The sequence below is a fragment of the Sus scrofa genome, chromosome 7, assembly GCF_054392235.1.
Source record: "Sus scrofa isolate SSC_HxYL_T2T_F1_AM1 chromosome 7, Sscrofa_HxYL_maternal_Yorkshire_Landrace_v2.0, whole genome shotgun sequence".
NCBI lineage: Eukaryota > Metazoa > Chordata > Mammalia > Artiodactyla > Suidae > Sus > Sus scrofa.
The window spans coordinates 127466243-127492570 of record NC_139389.1 but is presented as its reverse complement, the minus strand read 5'-3'; the positions used below and the strand labels follow the sequence as shown (position 1 = coordinate 127492570).

Below are 26328 nucleotides of genomic sequence, written 5' to 3'. Positions count from 1 at the left end.
CGTTTAGCCGGAATTTGGAAGGAGCTCTCTTTGTAGAATGAGAGGAGAAGGTAGCGTTTAAATTCATTGGACTTAGGAATTCGGCATGATATCAAATCTGAATCTCGTGGCCTTTCGGACATGCTGTTTCTGATTTCCCTGAGCTAAAAGAGTCTGTGACGTCAACGTGAAAGGCTACACGTTTGCTTTCTGTGGCTGGAATGAGATTGGTGGGCCTGTCCGACTTGCGGCCTGCAGGAGGAGGGGTATGAGAGCATTTAGCTAAAACTGTTAAGCAATCCGTTGAGTTTGGTATTACCTCGTTCTCTAAGCGTGACTCTTGGAAATTCTGGTTGAGAATAATGAAAACGGTAGTATTTAAGTATGTTTTTCTTCTCTTTTTTCATAAATTAATTGTTGTATGTGCTTTTAGAATTTTAGGTGTTGTTCTGGTCATCGTTTTATGACAGGCATGAAAGATCCAAGCAATGATACTGTAATTGATGGAAATTTGGAGGAGCTTTTCCCTGAGGATATGTTAAAAATACATTAAGAAAAACTCTTCAAATAGTATGGAAATGGGTACATTGGATAACACTTCTTCCCTCTGATGGACCCCTCTTCCCTGTAATCAGAAATTACTTCTGAGAAGCAGCCATTGTGGAGTTTCTTGAATATTTTGACTCACGTTATTTTTCATTCTGGCTGATGGCTAAGGTGGTAAAAGATGAAAGCCTAAACCTAAAAAAACAAAACAAAAACCCTGGGATGATAATGAAATCACAAATTCTTTGACTGTTAGCCATACGCATTTATTCCTTGAGACCTGGCAGGCAGGCAGCATAGATGCCGTTGAATGCCACTTTAGGAAGGCTTGCCGTGAGCCTGCCTGTGATTCCAGATGCTTGGAGCACTGAAAAGAGGATGTTTCTTTTTTGGTTTCGAAATGTAATGGATTGTAATGCTCTAGTCAGTTTATTGTGCTAATGACAACTTGTGTTTCTAACGTTAAAGATATACTTCTCAGCCATGTGAGATTGTGGTAGACTGTGGACCATTTACTGACAGAAGTGGGCTTTATGAAAGACTGCTGATGGAATTAGAAGAAGCTCTCAATTTTATCAATGACTGTAACATAGCTGTACATTCAAAAGAAAGAGATTCTACTTTAATTTCCAAACAGGTAAGCATATGGCGTAAGTATAGGGAGTATAATAAAAGGCTTCTATTTATTTTTGATATTGAAATGAAAATATGCTTCTGATGAGGCTGTTTTCTATACATTTTGGTTTAAGGCCTTACCTTCTTATCTGTTTGGACGTTTTCCATTGAATGTACTGGGTTGAGTTTACTATGGCCTGACAGACATTTATATTTATATTTATATGTATGTGTGTGTGTGTATATATATATATATATATATATATTTTTTTTTAGGGCTGCACCCATGGCATATGGAGGTTTCCAGACTAGGTGTCTAATCGGAGCTGTTGCTGCTGGCGTACACCACAGCCACAGCAACTCAGGATCCGAGCTGTGTCTGTGACCTACACCACAGCTCATGGCAATGCCAGATCCTTAACCCACTGATCGAGGCCAGGGATCGAACCTGCAACCTCATGGTTCCTAGTCAGATTCATTTCCACTGCACCATGACGGGAGTTCCAACATTTATATTATTGAGCATAGACATCCCTGGTTTACAGAGATGCCATGATTTTTTAAGTATAATAGGTGAGTCCAGTTTTTTTTTCCCTGGGCAGATGAATTAGTTCCTGCTCAACCCTTGGGTTAAACAAACTCTTTTGCTGTTTTTTGTATGTAACTGCATATGAGCCTGTTGTCCTTGAGAAGTGCAGCTTTGAGAAGTGATTCCTTAGGATAGTGCTATTCCAGGTGTGGACGCAGAGCAGCCTCCACATCCCTCTGGAACTTTTTAGACATGCAGATGATGGGCCCCAGCCTTGACCTGCCCCATCTGAAGCTCTGGGGGTGGGGTCCAGCTGTCTGAGATTTGACAAGCCCTTCAGTTATCCTGATGCCATTGGAACTTGAAAACCACTATCCCAGGACTTTGCGTCAGTTGTGACTGTTAACACTGTATTGTATTGGTTCTAAGTCTTTTAAAAATTTTTCTTTCTTTATTTTTTGGTTGCTCCTGCAGCATGCAAAAGTTCCCTGAGCCAGGGATCAAACCTGTGCCATAGCAGCGACCCAGGCTGCTGCACTGAAAATGCTGGGTCCTTAACCCATTGCGCTACAAGGGAACTCCCTTGAATCTAAGTTTGATTTCTCTCCTGATGATTTTTTTCTGAAACAGCAATGCACAGATTCTTTTCAGTCCTTGAATTCTCATTAAGTCCGTGCTCAACCCAGTATGTCTTGTACATGCCTATAGAACTGGCAATTCCTGTTTTAGCCTCAGTATGCATTTACAGTCTGCTTCGAGCGAGTTATAAGATGTGGCACTCTGGGCAGTTCAGGGAGAATTGTCTTGCTCTTTTTTGATATCTAAAGTAAAATTATGTGCTCTGCTACATATGTGTATGCATATACATATACACATAAAACACACACACATATGTATATGTGTTTGTACTTTGGTCCATACCTCTTTGCATATTTTTATCTGGAAGTGAAACTAATCACAGATCTAAAATTAAGTCTCATACAATTGCATCTTTCAATTTCTGTCATTTGATTATTTTCGCTGGGGAAAACCCAAGAGTGGTTCTGGGCATATGTGTGAAAAAGTAGAGCTTGAAAAGACTACCGGCCTTTCACCCAGCCTTGGAGAGTGAACCTCAGTGTTTGTGTTTATTAGTGGGGTCGATTGGTTTTGAGGGGCAGATTGATGACACCTTAAATCCCGGTTGAACTCCGTATGAAAATGCTAAGTGATTGTTGTTTAGCATTTGGGTCTTTACATTTTTTTGTAGATACTGTCAGACTGTCGTGCAGTATTGGTAGTTCTGGGACCTTGGTGTGCAGATAAAGTAGCTGGAATGATGGTAAGAGAACTACAGAAATATATCAAACATGAACAAGAGGAGCTGCACAGGAAATTTCTATTGTTTACAGACACTTTCCTGAGGAAAGTACACGCGCTGTGTGAAGGGCACTTCTCCCCTGCCGCGCTTGACCTGAGATTTGTGACTCCTAAAGTCATAAAACTGCTCGAAATCTTACGCAAGTACAAACCCTACGAGCGACAGCAGTTTGAAAGCGTTGAGTGGTATAATAATAGGAATCAGGATAATTACGTGTCTTGGAGTGATTCGGAGGATGATGAGGAGGACGAAGAAATTGAAGAAAAAGAAAAGCCGGAGACGAATTTTCCTTCTCCATTTACCAATATTTTATGTGGAATTATTTTTGTGGAAAGAAGATACACGGCAGTTGTCTTAAACAGGTAAATCTCTACGATTTAACATTTTTTTCCTTAGTAGAACAGGCAGCTTTTTGTTTTGCGAAGTGATATGTTGCAGTAGCGTTAAGAGCTAGCAGGAGGCTTCTGTAAGTGGCTTTGCTTGGCTCCATCAAGACGCACGGGTGATGTTCTCTCTACGGGGATTGGCAGAGAGGATGTTTATATGTACAGTAGCTTTCCCCAGAGGCTAGATTTGGTACCACTGAGGGTTTTTTCCCTAAAGGATGCTAATCTATTCTAATCCATCTAAAATAGAGTGCAGGTATAGGGAGCTTACAAATATAGTTACGTTAAAATACAGTGTTCCTTGTTTTGTGTGCAGTTGTTAGATTTAGATCAGATGTTTGTTCATCTCTGACTGTGATATGTTGGGCACTGTGTTAGTAAGCATTTCACATCAAGCTTTCTTTTTTTTTTTTGAGGGCTGCACCCGCGGCATATGGAGGTTCCCAGGCTAGGGGTCTAATCTGAGCTACAGCTGCCAGCCTACACCACAGCCACACCAGATCCAGGCTGAATCTGCTATCTACACCACAGCTCACGGCAATGCCAGATCCTTAACCCACTGAGTGAGGCCAGGAATCGAGCCTGCAACCTCATGGTTCCTAGTCGGATTCGTTTCCGCTGGGCCACGACGGGAACTCCTCACACCAAGCTTTCTTATTTATGTATTCTCGTGGCTAATTTTTCTCTGTGAGCTTTTTTACCTTAACAGATGTTGATTCAGGCCTGCAAGTTTGTGGTGAAAATGTGTATAACAACTGAATTTGAAATTTGGATTGGTTCGTAGAATACATATTAAAGTTTTCAGAACCAGAAGAGAGTAAAAATGTTAGGAGGGGATTCAGAGAATATCGGAATGATATTGACAGTGATCGCTGATTAGGGTGCAGGTTCCTACCCTGCCTCCTTCAATAATAGAAGTGTGTTTTTCGGGAGTTCCCACCGTGGCTCAGTGGTAGTGAACCTGACTAGTATCCATGAGGACGCGGGTTCAACCCCTGGCCTCGCTTGGTGGGCTGAGGATCTGGCGTTGCTCTGAGCTGTGGTGTAGGTCGAAGACGCAGCTTGGACCCGGCATTGCTGTGGCTCTGGCTTAGGCTGGCAGCTGCAGCTCCCGTTTGACCCCTAGCCTGGGAACTTCCATGTGCTGAGGGGTGCGGCCCTAAAAAGATTAAAAAGAAAAAAAAAAAAAGTGTGTTTTTCCCGAACAAGGACCCAGCCAGGGAGCGACCCTTCGCGTTTGTGTCACTTGGTCCGTTAGTGCAGGTTCTTTTGACTTGCGGACAGATGCTCCGTTGTATTTACAAAGGCCCAAGAGCGTCCCGACCGTGTACTTGAGTCTCCTTTCCCGTGAGCTCCGGTAACTGGCCAGAGGTGATCCCTAAGAGCCTTTTCTGCAGGTACTGATCTCTGAGGAGAAATTAAGCTTTGTTTCCTGAGGTAATTTGGGTTTTTTTTTTTGAAACTGCTTCTGACTGTTTTGGGGCTTTGAGAACTTATTTGAGGAACGAGAAATTGGACTCTCGGGTAGTGATCTGGTGGTTCTCAGTCTGGTAATTTTCATAGTCAGTGGGCCTGATCCTTATGATGAATACAAACAGAATAACTTTAGGGAGTGAATTACATTGGAATCCGAAGTTTAAAGTTGGAGGGGGACTTCCCTGACGATCTAATCCAGCCCACTTACTGATATTAAAAACGAAAAAAGGCCTCTGGAGGAAAAGTGATTTGCTCTGAGTTAAACTGCAAGTCAGTGGCAGAGATAATTCTAGAATCCTGATATTCTAGCTCTTAAGTTTCCAGTTCTTTGTATAATCATAGTGCCCTTGGGTATCACAGAACACCGAAAACCAGTGCTTTACAGTGGGAAGGCTGCCAGGAGACAGTGCAGGGAGTGCGTGACTGTTTGGGTTATTTCTTAGAATGGGGGAAAGGCATTGCAGAGGTCAAAAAAGTTTAATATTGGCACAGTTCTAAGCCGAGTTGTAGACACACGCCCTGCCCTCCTCCAGGCTGGTTTAAGAATTAAATAAATAACTTTCTGGGGCTTGGAGAGAAGAAGTGGGGGCTTCGTGTCTTCCTTTCCCCTCTTCTCCACGTGTGTTTTTAAACATAGCGATAGGCCAGTTTTCACTGCAGGAATATGCGCCTAAAAGTATGAGAATTCAGTGCTACTTCCTGTTGACTTTGAGGATCAGATTAATTGTGATCAACTTCCATAAAATGTGGCTGGAATTTAGTGATGAATCAAGAGCGGATTGAGGGTTGACTTTATGGGCAGCTAATTAAATATACAATAGAGGTCTTGTTCCAGTAAGCTTTTTAATAAGCTTAGAAAAACTTCCTGAAATCCAGATTCTTTCCTTCCATCAATTTAATGGGAGGAAAAACCCTTCTTCAGTGAACACTTTCATGGCAGTATAAGCTATTGTACTACACAGGCACTTTTCTCCTCTGATTTAAAAAAGTCGCAGCTACTTCTACATGGATTTTAGTGCATGTTCAGTCTTATGTTCGTAGGTTTCCTTTTGTCTTAGGTATATAGGGTATTATTGCTTATAATGCACCTTTACATATTTTTTAAAACCTCACAACACTTCTTGAGAGATCGAGGTAGATTTTTTTACTGTATCATAGGAGAGGAAAATAGCACTCTTTTTTTTTTTTCTTTGTCTTTTTAGGGCCACACCCGTGGCATATGGAGGTTCCCAGGCTAGGGGTCCAGTCGGAGCCGTAGCCACTGGCCTACGCCAGAGCCGCAGCAACGTGGGATCCGAGCCGCGTCTGCGACCTACACCACAGCTCACGGCAAAGCCAGATCCTTGCCCACTGAGCGAGGCCAGGGATGGAACCTGTGTCCTCATGAACACTGGACAGATTCGTTTCCACTGCGCCACGACGGGAACTCCAACAGTCAGCTCGTGACCTCTCCGAATAACACAGATAGTGAGTGGCAGAAAGTGGCTGATACGCTCCAAGTCTGGAGCTCTTCACTGTGTCAACTCCTGGTCTTGTGTGACTTTAGCATTGGACAGATGGGGTTCCCCTCCTCTCTGTACCCCACACCCTCCATCGCCCCAGCACCTTTTGTTTACAGTTGCCGAGATGGCTCCACGTTTCCTGTATCCCCCCGGTTTCTGTGTGGGCAGCATCTTGCCTTGTGAGGTCCATTGGCTGCAACCGAGGACCTAGCCCTGGGGTATCCCTGTCAACTAAACCCCCGACTCTGTGTGCCCGGCCCCGGTTTTCCGTCACGGCCCTCCTTTGATGCGCGGTGTGCCGGGGTTCTTCAGCTGTTCGGTCTCCCTGTCTGCTGTGCCCTCAGAGCTTCGCCTTGGTCTCTGTTTCGATGGCCGTGACCGCCGTGGGGCGCGCGGCCGGGATGCTTTGTAGACCGCCGTCTTCTCAGGGCTCGGCTGGGTGCGAGGATTTGGAGGCGCACAGAAACGAAGGCTCCTCTCGTCCCTGCGCCTCGGGAGGCTTCCTGGTGGCGCCACCCAGCGTCCCTGTGATGGGAGCGCTGGCACGTGACCACGATCGCCGTCGGCCCGAGTTCTCCGCGGGGCGTTGCTCTTCCCGTCTCTTCCTACTTTACTCCTTGGAAGCAAGTCGCCAAATCCAGCTAATCCTGGGGAGGGAGGGAGGGATTCGGCTTCCTTTCTGGAGAAGGGCTTGTCTGTGGATGTTCCCGGGGTTCCTCTGTGAGGAGAACGTGTCTCTTTTACCCTGTTTGTCTGTGTTTGTTAAATCGCTGTGAACGCATGTTGGTTTATTTTATACTCTGTTGTCATCTGATGCTAGGGTATGTCTTTCTTTCTTTCTTTATTAAACGCATTTTTTTGGTACAGGTTTTTCCACCTTGGGCCGCTGGGGTCTCTTTGAGGTACCCCGCCCCCGTGACATGCCCTCAGGCTTTTGGGTTTTGAGCGCTTCTCTACTTCTGCTACCACGTGATGTTTTTTAAATTTTCTTACTCCAGCCACAGAATCAGCCATTTCTCCAAGGAGCCCTGGTTCTTTTGATGTCTACCCACTTTTTTTTGTTGTTGTCCTTTTGCTATTTCTTGGGCCACTCCTGCGGCATATGGAGGTTCCCAGGCTAGGGGTCGAATGGGAGCTGTAGCTGCCGGCCTACACCAGAGCCACAGCAATGGGGGATCCGAGCCGCGTCTGCAACCTACACCACAGCTCACGGCAACGCCGGATCGTTAACCCACTGAGCAAGGGCAGGGATCAAACCCGCAACCTCATGGTTCCTAGTCGGATTTGTTAACCACTGCGCCACGACAGGAACTCCTGATGTCTACTCACTTTTTAGATGTGTATTTTGTGCAAGTTATTTAACTTTCCAAAGCTTCAGCCTCTTCATCTATGGGATAGTGATAGATAGCGCCTTTTCCTCCTCGGTTGTTAAGAAGGGACAGTGTGCATAGCAGTGGCTGTCTCACACCTGACTCACGTGGGTGTGGGTTCCCCCTGCTGCTTGTGCGCTGTGTTTGGGGGATGCGCTGTCCGAATACTGTACCTGTCACACGGGACGGGGGGGGGGTTGTAACTGAGGGACTGCCATTTGATTTTCTCACATAGACAGCATGCGACAGGCATTGTCAATAACACAGTTCAGTATCTGGCAGCCATTTCAAGTGATCCGTGTGTATTTTTGAGTTTCTCCCCTTACGGTTGTCTGTGTAAATTAGCTTGTTTAGTCAAATCACAGTTTTCAGTAGTACAGCTACTAGTTTTCTGAATCTAGCATAGGTGTTTCCTATTTGAGGCTGTGCTGTTTCCCTTGTGCCCACGTGGGAATGCTGTGTGCACATGCATGCGTGTATACACACACACACACACACGCACACGGTGTAGCCTCTGCGCCTTTGCCAGTAGCAGCAGGATGAGGGTAAGCATCTAGTAGTTTTTTTTAAATTTTTTATTATAGTTGATTTATAGTGCGTCTAGTAGTTTAATAGTAAGTTATGTCTGCTGAATATAATTCAATTGTATTCATAAGCTCTTAGTTTTAACAGTATGTCTGCTGGGTATAATACAACTGGCAGTTGAATTTTAATGTTTTTTTTTTAGTTTCATTTTCTTTGTAGTTGATTCTTATGGAATTAAAAAAATCTTGGTTTCTGGTGAATTTGAAATTAGGAAAAAAAAAATCAGTTCTTTGCTGTAGATTGTTTTAGAAGCTCTGTGCACAAGAGAATAGCATCAAACAGTTTGCTTATGGAATAACTCACTAAACTCAGTATAAAATTTAAAAGAACAAACAAGACTTTGTCCTAGCAGTTCTGTGGTACCATGAAATCTCTAGGCAGTGTGCGTTACCAGGTTACAAGTTTCCTGACAATAGTAGTCCTTGTTTTGTTTCTCTGGAAGCCTATAGCCTTGTCTATAGGGATTCCTTAAATTTATCTGATAGAGATATTTTTTCTGTTTAAATGTTACTAGGATGGTATGTAGAGTTTAATTATTGCTTGCAAGAGATTTTATTTTTTAATGTGCGTCTCTTCTGTCCCCTGCTGAATTGGTGAGCGTTTCGTTAAGGAGAAATACATTTACTCTTAGCGCTTCCACTTCTCAGCTGATTGAAATCTGCCAGGTTTATCATTTCGGGCAAATGAAAGTACATTCTTGGCCTAGTTAAGAGTAGCTTGAACTGTATTTTTTAACTTCTTGTTATGTTTACATTGACGCATATTTACATAAACTAAAATTTGGAAGTACGTATTATTTCTAAGATAACTAACTTTAGGTTTAGATTTTGGGGCATGCTCTTTGCACGTAACACTGCTTTATTTTATGTTGACATCATAAGTTTCATAAACAAATTTTGGGACATATTAGAGAAGTTTCTGGTTCTGAACATTTTAAGTACTTGAACTATAGAGCAGACTTTCAGACTGACTTAGACAGGCAGGTGTTTTAATGATTTGGAGGCAGGGAGATATTCTAGATGGCCACTCAAGGTTTCTTGCAGGGCTTTGATATAGGTCTGCTTCATGTACTTTAAAAAAAATAATAATAGTAATAAAAAAAGGTTTGATTTAAAAATGCAGTTTTCTATTAGGAACTTATACTATATGCTGTGTGACTTCAGAAGAACCATGTGGAATCACTTAGGTCAGGTGTGGAGCCATTTATCCTGTGTGCTGAGCTTTTGAATGTGGATATTTCCAGAATAGCTGTAATGGCCTTCCTACCTGTACCTTCTGTACCCATGTAACGCGACCCCATCCTGCGGCTCTTTGCCGTTTCTTCGCTAGAGGGCCCGCTTTCGGTGACCGCCTTCTGGGCTGATCCAGAGGAGCAGGTGCAAAGGGGGATGAGCTCAGGAGCGGGTTCTCCTTCCTGACAGAATGGGATGGGAACTCCCTCTGGGCACTGCCCACCCTCAGCAGTCTTTTGTGCAGAATTGTGGCCAGCCACCTGCCTGGGGACACAAAGTGTTGGGGCCAGATTCGCCTGTCCGTGGGTGGAGGCGGTTCCTTCCCTGGAGCTCTTTTTCCAGCGGTGCGGGAGTGGGGATAGAACCACGAGAAATAATGGGCTTCCTTTCCCATCACCCGAAGCTCTCTTGCTACACGTGGAGGGGACTCGCGTCTCCTCTGCCCTAATGGTACTCCCGTTGGCGTCTGGACCTTTGGTTCTTGGAGGCCAGCGCACGGTTGCTGCTGCAGGTGGTGCGAGCGCTTCGGGACGGGCACCCGGCTTTTGTACGGAGTGTGTGTGGCTCTTTTGTTGTGAGTCTGGGCCTGAAGTCAAGATGAGGAATCTGGTTTTTTTCTCTGCCTGGTCTGTCCCCTCCTGGGCCACATTTCTATGTGAGTCGTCATTGCCACATTAAAAGTTGGAGGTACTGTGACCATTTCATTCATCCCTCCAAATCCCCCCTGTATTTGGTGTTAAAAGTCTTGGTCCTCAGATCTACGCAGAGAGGAGTAGCAGTGAATTCTTTTTAAGGTGGTTGGAATAAACACCAAGACTGTTTCATTAGGTATGTTAGCAAAAAATACATGCATTTCCATCTTAAGAGAGACTTTACAAACAAGTTTTTTTTCCCTCAGCAGTGCTTAACTTCCAAATGTATATAATTTTCTTAGATTGATAAAGGAAGCTGGCAAACAAGATCCAGAGCTGGCTTACATCAGCAGCAATTTTATAACTGGACATGGCATTGGAAAGAATCAGCCTCGTAACAAACAGATGGAAGCAGAATTCAGAAAACAGGAAGAGGTAACTTAAAATAATTGTACAGTACCAACTCTCGGAACACAGACACTCTCGGCCTGTAGGGCCGCCCTTTCCTTGCTGCCCCTCTGCATTGCTTTCTGTCACACAGAGCACCTGTTCATATGGAGTCTCGCCGTCTCCTCTGAGGTGGCTGTACAGTAATTCATAGGTTCAGGGTTAGAATAGCTGTCTGGTAAATCACTTTTGCGTCTTAATTGCCAACAGCCGTTTTGTTTTCTTTTATTGGGCTGATGGCACACAGCTACGTTGTATGGAAAAAGAGAGCTTGTGTAAACGTAACTCCTGCTAATAACTCCATGTGACTCTGAAGCAACAAGCTGAAACTTTCCCCTGGAAAGTGCTTTGTTTTGTCTTCCATTTAAAGCCTTGCCTTGGTCGAATACTACTTTAAAAGTAACAGTGTATTTTAAAGATTTGGGTTTAATGTCTTCATGCTTTTTAAGGTTTTGATATAGGAAATAGCATTGTACAAATGGTAAAACTTAATATAGTGCTCTGGCTTGCAAATAAAGCTTTTTATTTAGAATTTGTAATTTAACTTAAAAGAAAGCAGAATAATTCATGTTGAAGTCATTTTCTACATGATAGTTCTTTGAGGGTGTTCCAAGTTTGCGGAGTCCAATAGCCAGAGACGGACAGATCTGTCCAAAGCCCAACCTACTTTCTCATTTAACTTAGTCCGGACTGAGGAATGAGTTCCCGTGAATCTGGTGTGAAAAAAGTCATCACTTTATTTTTTAATCAGTTCTGATCCCCGAAACTGAAAATGTCCCACAGTACCAGAAAATAAGTAATGCTTTGCTTGTAATTTTTAATTCCAAGTGATTTAGGGATTTTGGCGGAAGAGTTTTGACGTCTTTGGAGGGATGTTGGCACAGACGTAAGATCCCGTTCTGGAGGGCTGGAGTGTCAGCAGGACTCCGGAAGTGGGTTTCTTTGGTCACTTTGTTGGTCATTAAAGGACCCAGCCCCTCAGCCTGAAGGCCGTGGTTTGTCCTTGGGTGCTCTGTAAAGTATAGAGGCACTTTGATTTTTCAGTTTTATTCAGGTGAAGGTCACTGAATCAGAGTTTCTTTGCCCACGTGTTCATGGGTCTTGCGTCTGGCACCGTCATCCTCAGTTCCCCAGGGTGCCTTGTGTGGTGCTGACGTCATCTTCAGCCTGGCCTTAGATCGAGCTCCTTCAAGCAGTGTCAGAAATGACAGTCATCACTTACTTTACCGCAGTAGTTTCTTTGGAGATTGTCTTAGGATTGCTTTTCTTGGTGGGTTTTTTTCAGGTACTTAGGAAATTTCGAGCTCACGAAACCAACCTGCTGATTGCCACGAGCATTGTGGAAGAGGGTGTTGATATACCAAAATGCAACCTGGTGGTTCGTTTCGATCTGCCCACAGAGTATCGATCCTACGTTCAGTCTAAGGGAAGAGCAAGGGCGCCAATCTCGAATTACGTCATGTTAGCAGATACGGATAAAATAAAGAGTTTTGAAGAAGACCTTAAAACATACAAAGCTATTGAAAAGGTAAGAACTGAAAAACTCATATGTATGGTTTCTTCAGGTACTTTTATATGTGTAAAAATAGACAAAAACAGTCTCTCTACAGAGAATAGTCTCAACTGGGGTATGCAGTGTGTGTCTTACCAGAAAGCTGAGAATAATGAATTACAATGAGCAGCGATATCTTAAAGTAGCAGTGAAATGGTCCTAGCGACTACTGGGGAAGTGCCCGGCAAGTGCACTTTCGCGTGGACAGTGTAGTGACAAGTTGATGGTGTGCGTTATGTCGTTGAGAGTGACGACATAGCCGCTGTACGGATGCAAGACTGGTGACCACACTGGGGGGGGCGTGCGGGGGTGTGCGGGGGGGGCGTGCGGGGGGGTGCGGGGGTGTACAGTGCCTGGTAAGCCTCGTTGCCGTTTGGAGGATGTCTCCACGTGGTGGCCACTGGGAAGGATGCCCTGGGAGAAGTTTCCTGCCTCGGGTGACTGTGGAGTACTGACGTGTTTCAGAGAAAGGGCTATTTCGTGTCAAGAGAGGTTTTTCTGTAGGTCTAGAGCCAGACAACTAGTGGCAAAAAAAAAAGCATTTGTTCTCATCAGACATTTTGTTTTTAAAATGTTCAGATCTTGAGAAACAAATGCTCCAAGTCCGTTGAGAGTGGGGAGACCGACCTTGAGCCCGTGGTGGATGACGACGACATCTTCCCCCCCTACGTGCTGCGGCCCGACGATGGCGGTCCCCGGGTCACCATCAACACGGCCATTGGACACATCAACAGGTGTGGCCTCAGGTCGTCTCTCTGGGGCACTGTGGTATTGCAAGATTTAGATCAAATCTGTGTTTGGTTGTTTACCTTTTGCAAACAATCGCCAGTCTTTCCATTTGTGGCTTGTAGTATCGGGAGGAGAGAAAGAAAGGAAGCTGCTTTTTTCCATTCGTTATTATTATTATTATTATTATTTTTTGTCAGAGGGCAGAAACAGTATTGTGCAGTGGTAAATGTTTGGTTTCCGTTGGCAAAGCTGACATAATGAAGGCATGTGCTTATTTTAATTAAACTGAAAGTGATTCTGCAGTGCTCACTGTTTTCTTTCTAAATCTTGAAATTGTTTTGGGCCATGAATGTTGAATTTTCCATTAGCAGTGATGGGAGATTATGATAAATAAATTTTAAAAAAACAATGCTCTGTTTTACCTTGTCCTGAGTTGGTGACAACATTTCAAAGAACGAAGAAAAGCAGATATGTAGTTAGATTATATACCAGGATGAATTTCATGCAGAGGTAAAATAAAGGAGCAGCAAACAAAATTTTCTTTTTAACTTTTTATTTTGAAACAGCTTTTTTTGAACTTTAAAACATTGCAACAAGACAGTGAGGGACTCCCTCGACCCTTGAAAGCGACCCATTCAAGTTTCCCTTGGAAGTGAAAGAATCCAGTCCAGAACCATGAGTTGTGCTCATTTTTCACGTCTCTCTAGTCTCCTTCAACCTGGAACCATTCTTCCGTTTTTCCTTGACTTTAGTCACTTTTAAACTTTGGAAGATGCTAGGCCAGTCGTTTTGTAACGTGTCTCTCGGTTTGGGTTCATTTGACATTTTCTCAGGAGTAGAGCCAGGTTGCGCATTTGGGGCCAGCACGTCAGGGAAGTGATGCCGCGTTCCTCCTGTTCTGTCTAATCAGCTGGCTCGGCGCTGGTTTGTCCTTTCACTCTGGGGGTGACTTTGATCACTCACCTAAGGTCTGCCAGCTTTCCTTCGGAGAGGTGCCTTTTTCCCCTTTGTAACTATTGAGTATTTCACGGGGAGATGTTTTGAGATGATACACAATTTACTCTTCTTCTGGTTCCCCCATTAGGGTAAGTGCCCATGGGTATTCTTACCTGAATTATCTCTGTGGTGTTTGCAAAATGGTAATTTTCCAATTCCATTATTCTTTCTGCATTTGTTAGTTGTCGTCTTTCCTATTAGAAAGCGCTTTCTCTTTTCTCTGTTCGGTTGTTCCTTGATGTTTTTATCCAGTGTGAACGAATGGACGCTTGTTTTATTCAGTAGGTTGTAGTCTTCCTCTTGTTCATTATTTATTTTCAGTTAAAACTATCTAAACTCTGACTGGTGGGGCCCCTCCAGTCTAGCTTCTGTGTCTTTTTAACCTGTTACCATTATTCTTTGGACATGTCCTTATTTTACGGCACACTCAGACGTTTCTAGATTCATATTTTCCCCGCCCCAGCCTAGATACTAGCTGTTTGTCTGGAAGGTCCTGATTCTTTCAGTGGAGAGTGAGTGGCGTTTAGGAACCAAGATCTGTGCACGAAGTGTGTTCGTCGGCTCTGCAGCACAGCTGTTACCGGGCTCCGTGGTGGATGGGCTGAAAATGCATTTATATATTCACATACGTCTTCGTATTTATTTCTGTGTCTGACTGCCCATCTGTTGTTAGTAGCTTTATTTTTAGTATGACACCAGAGGGTTTATCCTAGCTTTCCTCTTTTTCATGTTTGTCCCTGACTTTTTTTAACAGTGAGAACTCTGACTCCCACTGTCCTCCACGTCATCCCCTGGATGTCGTCTCCCTGCCCGGAGCCAGGCTCCTTCTCTGCCGGGCTGCTGCTCTGCCGGGCTGCCCCGTGATCAGTGCTCTCCTCGCACAGGCCCCAACTTGCAGCCTTGCTGCCCATCCCTCCGCCCTCCCTGCCTGTGTCCTGCCCCCACGGGGTTGCCTTCCCGCCCCAGCACCCGTCGTACTCGGGCTGCAGCTTCCCCTAGGCCAGCTTCTTGCCCCGCCTGCGCCACTCCTGCCGCTGCTGCCGGGTGGTCCACGTGCTCTGCCGCCCTCCTGTGCGAGCGCCGGGCTCCCGCTGCTGGTGCCTCCGTTGCACAGGCCCCACGAGTTGTTGGCGAATGCAAGATTAGCTTGTTCCCTGTGTGCCCTTGCCACAGGTCACTGCCCAGCGGCTGCCCTGTGGGAGAGCAGGCTCCACAGCATCACCGTGGGGGGTTCTCTCAGACCGCACTGTTCCGTCTTAGTTTGAAGCCGTGAAGCTCCAACTCCACGTAAAAACGCGGATCCAGTAGAGGGGAAGCGGGACATAAAACACGAAAACTTCAGAATGCGAGCGTCACTACACGTTTTTTCTTCTGTTTCTCAGTTGTAGACTCAGCATCAGTTTCTTTTTCTTCACAGATACTGTGCTAGATTACCCAGTGACCCGTTTACTCATCTGGCTCCTAAGTGTAGAACCCGAGAGTTGCCTGATGGTACATTTTATTCAACTCTTTATCTGCCAATTAATTCACCTCTTCGAGCCTCCATTGTTGTAAGTTTAGAAAAAGAAATGATTGTCCCTTTTTAAAGTGTGTCGTTAACGGATTTGTTTTCAGTTTCTCTAAGACTGTACACGCTATAGGTAAATTGGCTTCAAATCTACTTTAAAAAGTAAATGTATTAATCTCTTTTGTGGTCAACCACATAATCAGATCTTCAGTAGACTTCGTAATTGATAGACTCTCAGAGTTCGACTAGGTGACCTCTGAAGCTTCCCCTAAGATCTTATAGACATTTCTGAGGAGTCACTCAGCTGTGGCTGAGAAACTTAGAGGGACGTAGAATTCTTTCAGTGTAGTTGGACTGCTCTAGTTATTTTGTGGTTGACTTGAAACCCTTTTAAAATCCTATTTTAAATTTTAAAGGGAATCCTGAATTCCTTTTACAATTCGTACTGAAATTTAGATTCCTCAAGATTGTAAACTCAGTTATGACTTATTTAGGTTTTACTTAGATGACTATTCCGATACGGAGATTGAGATTTTTTTCAAAAACTTCTTGACATTTTTCAAAATGAAGACGTCTACCTTGGTAAATTTCAGCGTTAAAGTTATGAGGGGGGAGGTTCTGCCTGTGTTTTATGTGCTAATAAGAGAGCTCCAAGCAGGTAACAGTGGGCGTGTTTTTCGTTACTTTCAGGGCCCCCCAATGAGCTGTATACGATTGGCTGAAAGAGTCGTGGCTCTCATTTGCTGTGAAAAACTGCACAAAATTGGTAAGAATGTTTGAAGAACACATGCAAGTAAAGATAAAGGGAGAAACGGTGTGAAACAAAAGCGCGTCCAGGGCTGCCGGGTCGGTCTCGGAGGGTCTCGTGGGCTCTGGTCGCGGTGTGCTTTGGAGAGGACACACGGGAGTGTGTGAGGAGACGGTCCCATGAGAGGGAGGCGCTGTGGTTTCCAGGCTTAACAGCTGTACTTTATTTGCTCCCATTTCCTGGCCCCTCGTAAATACGTAAATACACAGAGGTCTCCTAGGAAGTGTTGACTCAGCATTTTTGTTTTGTGTTTTCATGTATCAGTCTCTCAGATTAGTCTGTATTCGTGTACAAATTAAAACTTGTTTTTAATGGGAAGGCTCATTTTCCAATGGCATCTGTCAGGTGATAATATGTGCTGTTTTCCTGTTTAGATGGGTTCTTTTTTGCATTTTTTTTTCTTTTTTTTTTCTTTTTTCAGGGCCGCACTCAAGGCACATGGAAGTTCCTAGGCTAGGCGTTGAATTGGAGCTGCAGCTGCCAGCCTACACCACAGCCACAGCAACACGGGATCTGAACCACGTCTGAGACCTACACCACAGCTCATGGCAATGCTGGATCCTCAACATACTGGGCGAGGCCAGGGATCGAACCCACATCCTCGTGGACACTAGTTGTTTCCACTGCACCACAACGGGAACTCCCTAGGTGTTTTATTTGTGCACCTCAGAATATAATTTGCAGTCCCGATCATATTAAATGTATGAGTGCCAGAACAGACTTTACCTGAAGTGTCACATCAGGTTACCTTTCTGTTATTACAGGCACGGGTGCTGCAGTTTTCATTCCTTTCCCAGCTGCTGCTTGGCATAGTGCTGTTTTGGATCACTCGCTGCTGCTTGGCATAGCGCTGTGTTGGATCACTCGCTGGTTAATTAGGCGAAGTCAGGGTCATGTTCTCGTTCACTTTCGTAGGTGAACTGGATGACCATTTGATGCCGGTTGGGAAAGAGACGGTTAAATACGAAGAGGAGCTTGATTTACATGATGAGGAGGAGACCAGTGTTCCAGGAAGACCAGGCTCCACAAAACGAAGACAGTGCTACCCAAAAGCGGTTAGTACTGGTTGGAACCGGATGAAGCGCCAGCCTTTCTGACTTGTTATTTCCTGCTCCAAGTCCAGATTCCTTTCCCAGACCCTCAGAGTTAAGCCCTTAGAGCTCAGCCCACTCTTGATCTCAGCTCGGTCCCGTCCTGCCTGGTCCCCGCTTCTCTCGGATCAGCCCCGTCGCTCTCACACGGGCACTGTGGTCTGTCTCACTTGTTTCTCTTCTCAAAAGCATTCTTGGACTCATCTATCAGATGCTCTCCAGAATGAGTTAATTTCATTTAAAGAGACGTTCTTTTTTTTTCTTTCACTTTAGTGGTAAGATTCTTGCTTCACCTTAGGTTTGGTGCAAAGACCGAAGAAGGTTTGTATGATAGAAAAGGCGAGTGCCCATCCACGATGAGGGGTACACATATGTGTCAGGAGTTAGGACGTGGCCTGACTGCAGTCAGAACTGGTGTTTTCAGGGTATCAGGTGTAGCTGGATCTGCGGCATCCTGGCGGGATTCACGCATTGAGTGCATCTCTGAGTCTGACTTGCTGTAGCCATACTGGGTTGAAGTTACTTATTTAACACATAGTTGTTAATATTTTCACCTTATAAAAACCCCCCAAAAAAGCAAAAAATCTGCTCTGTGCTTTCATCTTAGCTTAAGTGTGTGATTTTTTTTTTTTTTTTTTTTTTTCCCCCGGTCTTTTTAGGGCCACACCTGAGGCCTGTGGAGGTTTCCAGGCTAGGGGTCAGATTGGAGCTACCCTGCCGGCCACAGCAACAGCAACTCAGGATCCAAGCCACATCTGCTACCTATACCACAGCTCACAGCAAAGTCAGATCCTTGACCCACTGTGCAAGGCCAGGGATCGAACCTGCATCCTCATGGATACTAGTCAGGTTTGTTACTGCTGAGCCAGGATGGGAGCTCCTGATTCTCTTGTTTTATTTTTGTGATTTTATCGTTCTCACTTTTAAAAAGTTTGCACCCAGCTAAGCATTTTCGAGATTCGAAATCACGTCAGTTTTTCAAAAGTCGTGAATTAAGCTATCCAATTTTCTGAAATGCGTATTTCCTTCGTGTCCAATTTTCCTGCTATAACATTTACCCCAGAGATTACTGGACTAGTTGCCTATGATAAATTTTATCAGTAAGTGTTTTGAGAAGCAAAGTACTGTCTCGTATCCTGTTTAATTAATAGGTGCATTGAGTGTTACCTAATATTCTATTAACTGTAACTATCTCTTGGCCAGCGTTTTTTTTACCTTTTAACTATAGATATGTTATTGAGCCTCAGAAGCTGCAAGACTGTTGGGTGGGGTTGTAGGAGTATAGAAAGTTTAGGAACAATTTTAGGTTAATTAAGTTATGGTTTACTCCCTTAATAGCCATCGAAAATGCTACTGATTTGTATTGTCGCTGAAAGCTGTTCTCACTGTAGTACCTGGAGGTAAAGAGAAGGTTATGACAATTTTTGTTTTGTGCTTCTGTTTGTAATGAAAAATATGTATGTGTACATGTTCATATAGATTTATTCTGGGATGTATGCGTTTATTCCAGAAGAGGCTGGGGGCTGAGGGAGTGTATCACAGTGTCAATACAGGTTGCCTTTGAGTTTCAGGATCACATGGGATTTTTAAAAATGCGGCCACCTTTATTTTCTGAGATTCTACAGTGAGTAAAGACTAGGAAACGCAAGGAAGAAGAGTTTGTGCTCTAGTCAAAAGAAATAGATCCAAAGAGTAGTATTTTTTTTAAAAAGACCCTGTAGCATTTGATTGTTTTATGTAAATCCACTGCCAAGAGCTGAGCCGTGCCGACTCCAGTGGGGTGAAGTGATTAGGAGGTCTCCTGACGTAGTTTTTTTCTCATCATCCCCCCCCCCCCCACCGCCCCCCGCCCGTACAGCATGGGGACCAGGTTACACATACATGTATACATACTTTTTCCTCCCATTGTTGTCATCAGCTTTTACCAAAGTCAGGAATAGGTTTATTTCCTTGCCAACATCTGGAAAAGAGGTTAATGCACTTGAGCTTGATGCTTAATTTTTCTTTCTCATCCCAGATTCCAGAATGTTTGCGGGACAGCTACCCCAAGCCCGATCAGCCCTGTTACCTGTATGTGATAGGGATGGTTCTGACAACCCCTCTCCCCGATGAACTCAACTTTAGAAGGCGGAAGCTCTATCCCCCCGAGGACACCACAAGATGCTTCGGAATACTGACAGCCAAACCCATACCTCAGGTAGACAGCTGTTTGTGTTGAAAGAGCTCGCTTTTTTAAAAAAGAAAAGCTACTTCAAAGTAGCTGTCTTTTGTTACCCCAGAATGTCCAGTACTTAAAAAGTTGACACATCTCTTCTGTTTTCCTAACGGAAAGCATCATTCCTCTTCTGAACTTAAATGTATATACTGGACTGAAATACCTGTAACCCCAGGGGTGCTTTCTTTTCTTTTTGCCAAGATTCCTCACTTTCCTGTGTACACACGCTCTGGAGAGGTCACCATTTCCATTGAGTTGAAGAAGTCTGGTTTCACGCTGTCTCTGCAAATGCTTGAGCTGATTACAAGACTTCACCAGTATATATTTTCACATATTCTTCGGCTTGAGAAACCTGCACTAGAGTTTAAACCCACCGACGCTGACTCAGCATACTGTGTTCTACCTCTTAATGTCGGTAAGACGGGCCCAGCCCCTGCAGCGTTTCCGTATACTAGCTAAATAATGAACGTTTTGCTTAACAGTAAGCTTAGTGTGGGTACTACAGAAATCTCTGGTAACTCTGAGGTAGATAAGCTGCAGTGAATGTATAGACGGAATAAGGATTGTACCTGTATTACTGTGTTTTAACCGAAGCTAAAGGGTCTTCTTCTTCCCGAAGTTAATGACTCCAGCACTTTGGACATTGACTTTAAATTCATGGAAGACATCGAGAAATCAGAAGCTCGCATAGGCATTCCCAGTACAAAGTATTCAAAAGAAACACCTTTTGTTTTTAAATTAGAAGATTACCAAGATGCAGTTATCATTCCAAGGTAGGTTTTTAAGTGGGAAGCGAGGTGGCAGTGGTACTTTGTTTCAGAAGATTCACTTATTTAAGTAGAGAATGGAAGTGGACTGTGTCTCCGGCATTGACGTTACTAATAGAAAATTTAGCTATCTCTTCATGGTAGGTCTGTTTCTTTACTTTAAAAATAAAACCTCAGGCGTTCCCATCATGGCACAGTGGAAACAATCCGACCAGGAATCGTGAGGTTGCGGGTTCGATGCCTGGCCCCGCTCAGTGGGTTATGGATCTGGCGCTGCTGTGGCTGTGGCGTAGGCCAGCAGCTGTGGCTCAATTAGACCCCTCACCTGGGAATCTCCATATGCCATGGGTGCGGCCCTAAAGAGCCAAAAATAAATAAATAAATCAATGAAACCTCAAACACTGTTGGTGAAGGGATTTTGCTTTGTGAAGGTCAGGTCGTCTAAATAATGTTGATAGGCTCTCTTCTTAAAGCCTCCATCCTTTTAATCCCCAGAGTCTTACAGAGTTTGGTTGTAAATAATAGTTTATTAAAATTGTTACGAAGAATGATATTATTAAGTGCAATGAAAACAGTAAATTATAATGCTTTGTTTCTTTGTAAAACTTTTAGGGGATGGAGTTTTGGAGCAATAAAATTAAACATCGTACTTTTCAGAGAATTAGAGCACTGAAATAATAATTGTTACTGGATACTGATTAAAGAATTAGAGTATCCAGTCTTTGGTTCTCATTTGTTTTTCTTTTTTCTGTTTGTACCTTAAAGCTGTATTTTTTTTTTTTTTTTTTGTCTTTTTTTGCTATTTCTTGGGCTGCTCCCGCGACATACGGAGGTTCCCAGGCTAGGGGTCGAATCGGAGCTGTAGCCACCGGCCTACACCAGAGCCACAGCAACGCGGGATCCGAGCCGCGTCTGCAACCTACACCACAGCTCACGGCAACGCCGGATCGTTAACCCACTGAACAAGGGCAGGGGTCGAACCCGCAACCTCATGGTTCCTAGTCGGATTCGTTAACCACTGCGCCACGATGGGAACTCCCTTAAAGCTGTATTTTAAGTGTTAGCCAGCATAGCCGGTCAATATCATAAATGTGGAGTAAAGACAGTTTATGTGGCAAGTGTCTTTCATGTGTAGCATTAGTAATGTGAGAAGTATTTACTCGGTTGTTTGGGTATTGAAAGTTTTCTGTAGTGTTTATTTGATGAAGTTAAGAGATATTTAAAAGTGCCATTTTCGCTTTCATGTGTTATCAGAGCATAGACCGTAGTGTGGAGTAGAGAGCATGGAAAGTCGGTGTTTACTTGATGTATAGTTCTAGTCTTAAGTCCACTTGAACTATATTATTTAGAATTACAGTTTCGTTAATGTTACTTATTTTGAACTCTTACTTTAAAGTCATAATTTGCATTTCCATATTAAAAACAGTTGTGTTTTGAGAAAGGATGGTTTAAACCGGAAAGTCACTGGTACTTTTTCTTTTTTTAGGTATCGCAATTTTGATCAGCCTCATCGATTTTACGTAGCTGATGTGTACACTGATCTTACCCCACTGAGTAAATTTCCTTCCCCTGAGTATGAAACTTTTGCAGAATATTATAAAACGAAGTATAACCTTGACCTGACCAATCTCAACCAGCCGCTGCTGGATGTGGACCACACATCGTCAAGGTAAGGAGCGTTAGCAGTGGCGTTTTGATTTTATGTGCGGCCCTGTGTCCAGAGGTCAGTAGGCAGAAGTGGAGGTTCCTGGTCCCCGCTGCCCACTGGTAGACCCTGAACTCGGGAGGTCATTGGTCCACAAAATTGCCCAGAGCGTGGCCCCGGAGTCTCCTGTTTAAAGGAGCTCCGCAGGTGACATGTGGGCACACTGAAGTTATGGGACCACTGTGAGGGGGTACTTGTTTTTTTGTCTGTTTGATACAGTTATTTTGAAATTTTTATAGACTTAATCTTTTGACACCTCGCCATTTGAATCAGAAGGGGAAAGCTCTTCCTCTGAGCAGCGCTGAAAAGAGGAAAGCCAAATGGGAGAGTCTGCAGAACAAACAGGTAGTGAGTTAATTAGCAGCAGCATAACTTAATGTTTTGAAAGATAAGTTTGAATTTGATATAATCAAGAGAATCGAGTGCCTTCTGAGTGTTTCGGAAATTGCCCAACCCTTAGATTTTGTTTTGTTTTGATTAATGTGCCGTATTGACTTGGATTTGAAGGTCCATTTGGTAAGTATGAGAGGTTTGGCTTCTGTACTTGGTCCACTGACGGCAATTGTATCATGAAATCATCCTTATAAAATCCTAGGATGAATCTCATTTTCTTTAAAAGGTGACTTTTAAAAATAAGATTTTGCTAGTGTGTGCTTTTTGACTTATTTATTAGTCTTACGTTTTATGTTTTATTCCTCGTGCGTCTGCTTTATATTTACGTGTCCACAATTTGTGTTTATCCACGTTTTTGCTTTGCTCAAAGATCCTGGTTCCGGAACTCTGTGCTATCCATCCAATTCCAGCATCACTGTGGAGAAAAGCAGTCTGTCTCCCCAGCATCCTTTATCGCCTTCACTGCCTTCTGACCGCGGAGGAGCTAAGAGCCCAGACGGCCAGCGATGCTGGTGTGGGAGTCAGATCACTTCCCGTGGATTTTAGGTATGCCTGTGCTATGGGCCAGAAAGAACACAGCTCGTGAAATCCTGTTTGCAAGAGAACTAAATTAAGGCCACATTTTAATTTTATGTAAAATGATTTTGGAAAGATTAGAAAGAAAAAGTGGATGTCTGCCTAATACATGAAAATAACGCATCATTTGGCTCCTAAGTGAAAATCTGTATATTGGGCCATTGGGGCTAATGTTCTTGGAAAGGGAGGGAGAGGTGAGCCTTAGGTCAAAAATAATCATTCCTCCTTCAGTGATGGCAGTTAAAGTGAGAATGAAAACAGCTGTTACGTGCTGACATTTTAAGACTCTTCCTCTTTTATAAAATCAAATATACACGAAAGAGCAGTTGCCTCAATGTGTTCTTTCTCTTCCCTATTTCCTTCTCATAGTCACGTCTCTGCACTCGAAGGGAATTACTGGCTTAATCACCCCGATTTTTTTTTTTTCTTTTTAGGGCTGCACCTGCAGCCCATGAAGTTCCCAGGCTAGGGGTCAAATCGGAGCTGCAGCTTCTGGTCTACACCACATTCACAGCAACGCTGGGTCCTTAACACACTGAGCAGGGCCAGGGATCGAACCTGCAACCTCATGGATACTAGTTGGGTTTGTTAACCCACTCAGCTGCAACGGAAGCTCCTGAGTCACCGGAATTGATTTTGGTTATCCATCCAGTTGGCAAGACCAAGATGGTTCAGGAGTTGAGGAACTTTATAATATCAGTAGTCACAGCCACATTTATTTATTGAGTGATTACAATGGTGTCACATCATGGTTTAAATGCTCTAGTTCATGTTAGATCAGGTAATCATTAGGGCAACCCCGTGGGATAGGAATTGATGGTTTCTCCTGCAGGTGTGGAAGCCAAGGCACAGAGGAGCTAAGTCAGTTGCCTGCAGTTACCCAGCTAGTTAACAGGCTGGCCTGGGGTGCCAGCTCACGCAGTCTGTGGCTCCAGGTCCCACAGGCCGCCGCAGGCTTCATGATCTACGCAGCACACCGTGCTGTGGGGTGGGGAGTAGAGCGGGGCGGTGAGCCACATCTCACCGGATCCGTCACGTGAAACTTACTTCTCTGCTCAAGCAGGACCATTGTTTATTGGGATCTTTGTTTATTTGCTGTTTATTTAAATTGCTCTTGCTCTCAGCCGAGCCCTTTTGAAGGATCTGATGAAAAGTCGTAAAACTGTCTTTGCAGATACCCCAACTTAGACTTCGGGTGGAAAAAATCCATCGACAGCAAATCTTTCATCTCAGTTGCTAACTCCTCTTCAGCTGAAAACGAGAACTACTGTAAGCACAGCCCCCTCGTCCCTGAACATGCTGCACATCGAGGTGCTAACCGACCCTCCGCTCTCGAAAATCACGGCCACACGTCTGTGACCTGCCGAGCGCTCCTCAGCGAGTCCCCTGCTAAGCTCCCGATCGACGTTGCAACAGATCTGACAGCAGTGAACGGTCTTTCGTACAATAAAAATCTTGCCAATGGCAGTTACGACTTAGCTAACAGAGACTTTTGCCAAGGAAATCATCTGAGTTACTACAAGCAGGAAATACCTGTACAACCAACTACCTCATATCCCATTCAGAATTTATACAATTACGAGAACCAGCCCCAGCCCAGCGATGAATGTACTCTACTGAGTAATAAATACCTTGATGGAAATGCTAACAAATCTACCTCAGAAGGACGTCCCACGATGCCTGGTACTACAGAGGCTGGTAAGGCGCTTTCGGAAAGGATGGCTTCTGCGCAGAGCCCTGCTCCGGGCTACTCCCCGAGGACTCTTGGCCCAAACCCTGGACTCATCCTTCAGGCTCTGACCCTTTCAAACGCTAGCGACGGATTTAACCTGGAGCGGCTCGAAATGCTCGGTGACTCCTTCTTAAAGCACGCCATCACCACGTATCTCTTTTGCACTTACCCTGATGCTCACGAGGGCCGCCTTTCGTATATGAGAAGCAAAAAGGTGAGCGACCGTCCTTTTCTTCCCAGTGCTTAGCGGACTTCGGCAGTGGGCCTGAGAGCTTCCAGGGGTTGGATGACTTCCCAGGAGGAGGAGAGTTGCCGGCAGGGATTGCCGCGCCTGGCAGGGCGGCGGACGTGGTAGCTGAAGCTTCAGGTGCCCCTGCAAGGGAGGGACGCGGGTCCGTGCCTTCCGATGGAGCCCTTGGGTGTGGGAGGCTCGCTGCTCTGCGGGCTCATTCGGTGATAGACACGCGTCGGCTCCAGTAACTGCTTGTGCGAGGGTGTGCCTGCCGGATCCTGAGGGAGCATAAAGACATGGGCCACGTGGTGGTTGGAGCCGCTGGTGCTTTAACCTCGTTGGGTTCAGAACTTATTTGGGGGGCAGTGCTGCCATGGGCACCAGGCATAGGAACGCGGAGGAGACCCAGTCTGTCGTGGAGGAGCTTGTCTTGGCAGTTTGGGAAGTCGGGGAAGGGGAGGGTCGTCTCCAGTGTGAGGAGAGGGGTGCGGGTGCCGAGGGCGTGATGCCCCCACCCCGAAGAAGGGCTGTGCTCTCCTCCTCCCCATGGGATTGAGATGCAGGAAGGAAAGAACGAAGATACAGTGCTTCAGTGACGAGAAAAGAGATGTCACAAGGCACCAGTACCTGCTCGACAGGTGATACAAAGCTGCAAAGCCCGCAGAGGAAGGAACAGCCCTTGGGGTCAGGGAAGGCGTTGCTGGGAGGGGTGGGTTTCTAGTGTGCAAGCATCGAACAGATGGCAGAGCCTGCCAGCACTCGGCGAATCAACTGGCAGAGGTAAACGTGTAGACGTGCCCGAGAAAAGACTAAAAAGGCAGGCGAGCTGAAGCTGTGCTGTCCAAGACCTTCGGCGCTGAAGCATCTGCGCCTGTTTTGAATGTCGTGGGCGTTGTTGCGTGTCGAGGGCACTTGGTGTGTGAGGGGCCAGGAAGGGTGGGAAGGTCGTGGTTGTACGTGGTCCCTCTGGTAGCAGGACGCAGGGGGCGTTGAAAAGCACCGCCAAACCGAGCCACGTGAGCCTTCGGGCCTTCGAGGAGGTCCAAGCTGACCCAGGAAACGAGGGAGATGCGGAGTGCAGCAGGGAGGAGGGTGCTGAGGGCAGCGGGAGCTCAGAGGAAGGAGCCCTTTCAGCAGATGCTTCCACGGTGCTTGCTCTAGGCAGACACTGCCCTTGTCTCCTATAGCTGTTACCTAATTCTACATGCTTTTGTTATTTGTGGTTTCATTGATAATTGCGTGTACTTTCATTATCCCCGTTTTATAGCTGAGGCTGCCGAGGCAGGAGAGGTGAGCTTGGCAGGTTCGTGGCAGAGCCTGGCCAGTCTGGCTTTAGGGACTGTGCTCTGACCATGACACTGACCCG

The 26328-nt window shown here is 45.0% G+C and overlaps 1 protein-coding gene across 1 annotated transcript in view; it reads left to right on the top strand.

Moving 5' to 3' along the window:
* The window catches only part of DICER1 (dicer 1, ribonuclease III), a 42279-nt gene that overhangs the window by 5652 nt on the left and 10299 nt on the right, over positions 1 to 26328 (top strand). Inside the window, 15 exon segments of the mRNA NM_001197194.1 lie at positions 994 to 1162; positions 2919 to 3391; positions 10515 to 10647; positions 11945 to 12187; positions 12791 to 12945; positions 15354 to 15486; positions 16134 to 16209; positions 17167 to 17306; positions 19360 to 19539; positions 19759 to 19972; positions 20177 to 20330; positions 21811 to 21993; positions 22269 to 22374; positions 22793 to 22968; positions 24173 to 24944. Coding sequence (NP_001184123.1) covers positions 994 to 1162; positions 2919 to 3391; positions 10515 to 10647; positions 11945 to 12187; positions 12791 to 12945; positions 15354 to 15486; positions 16134 to 16209; positions 17167 to 17306; positions 19360 to 19539; positions 19759 to 19972; positions 20177 to 20330; positions 21811 to 21993; positions 22269 to 22374; positions 22793 to 22968; positions 24173 to 24944 — 3307 coding nt within the window.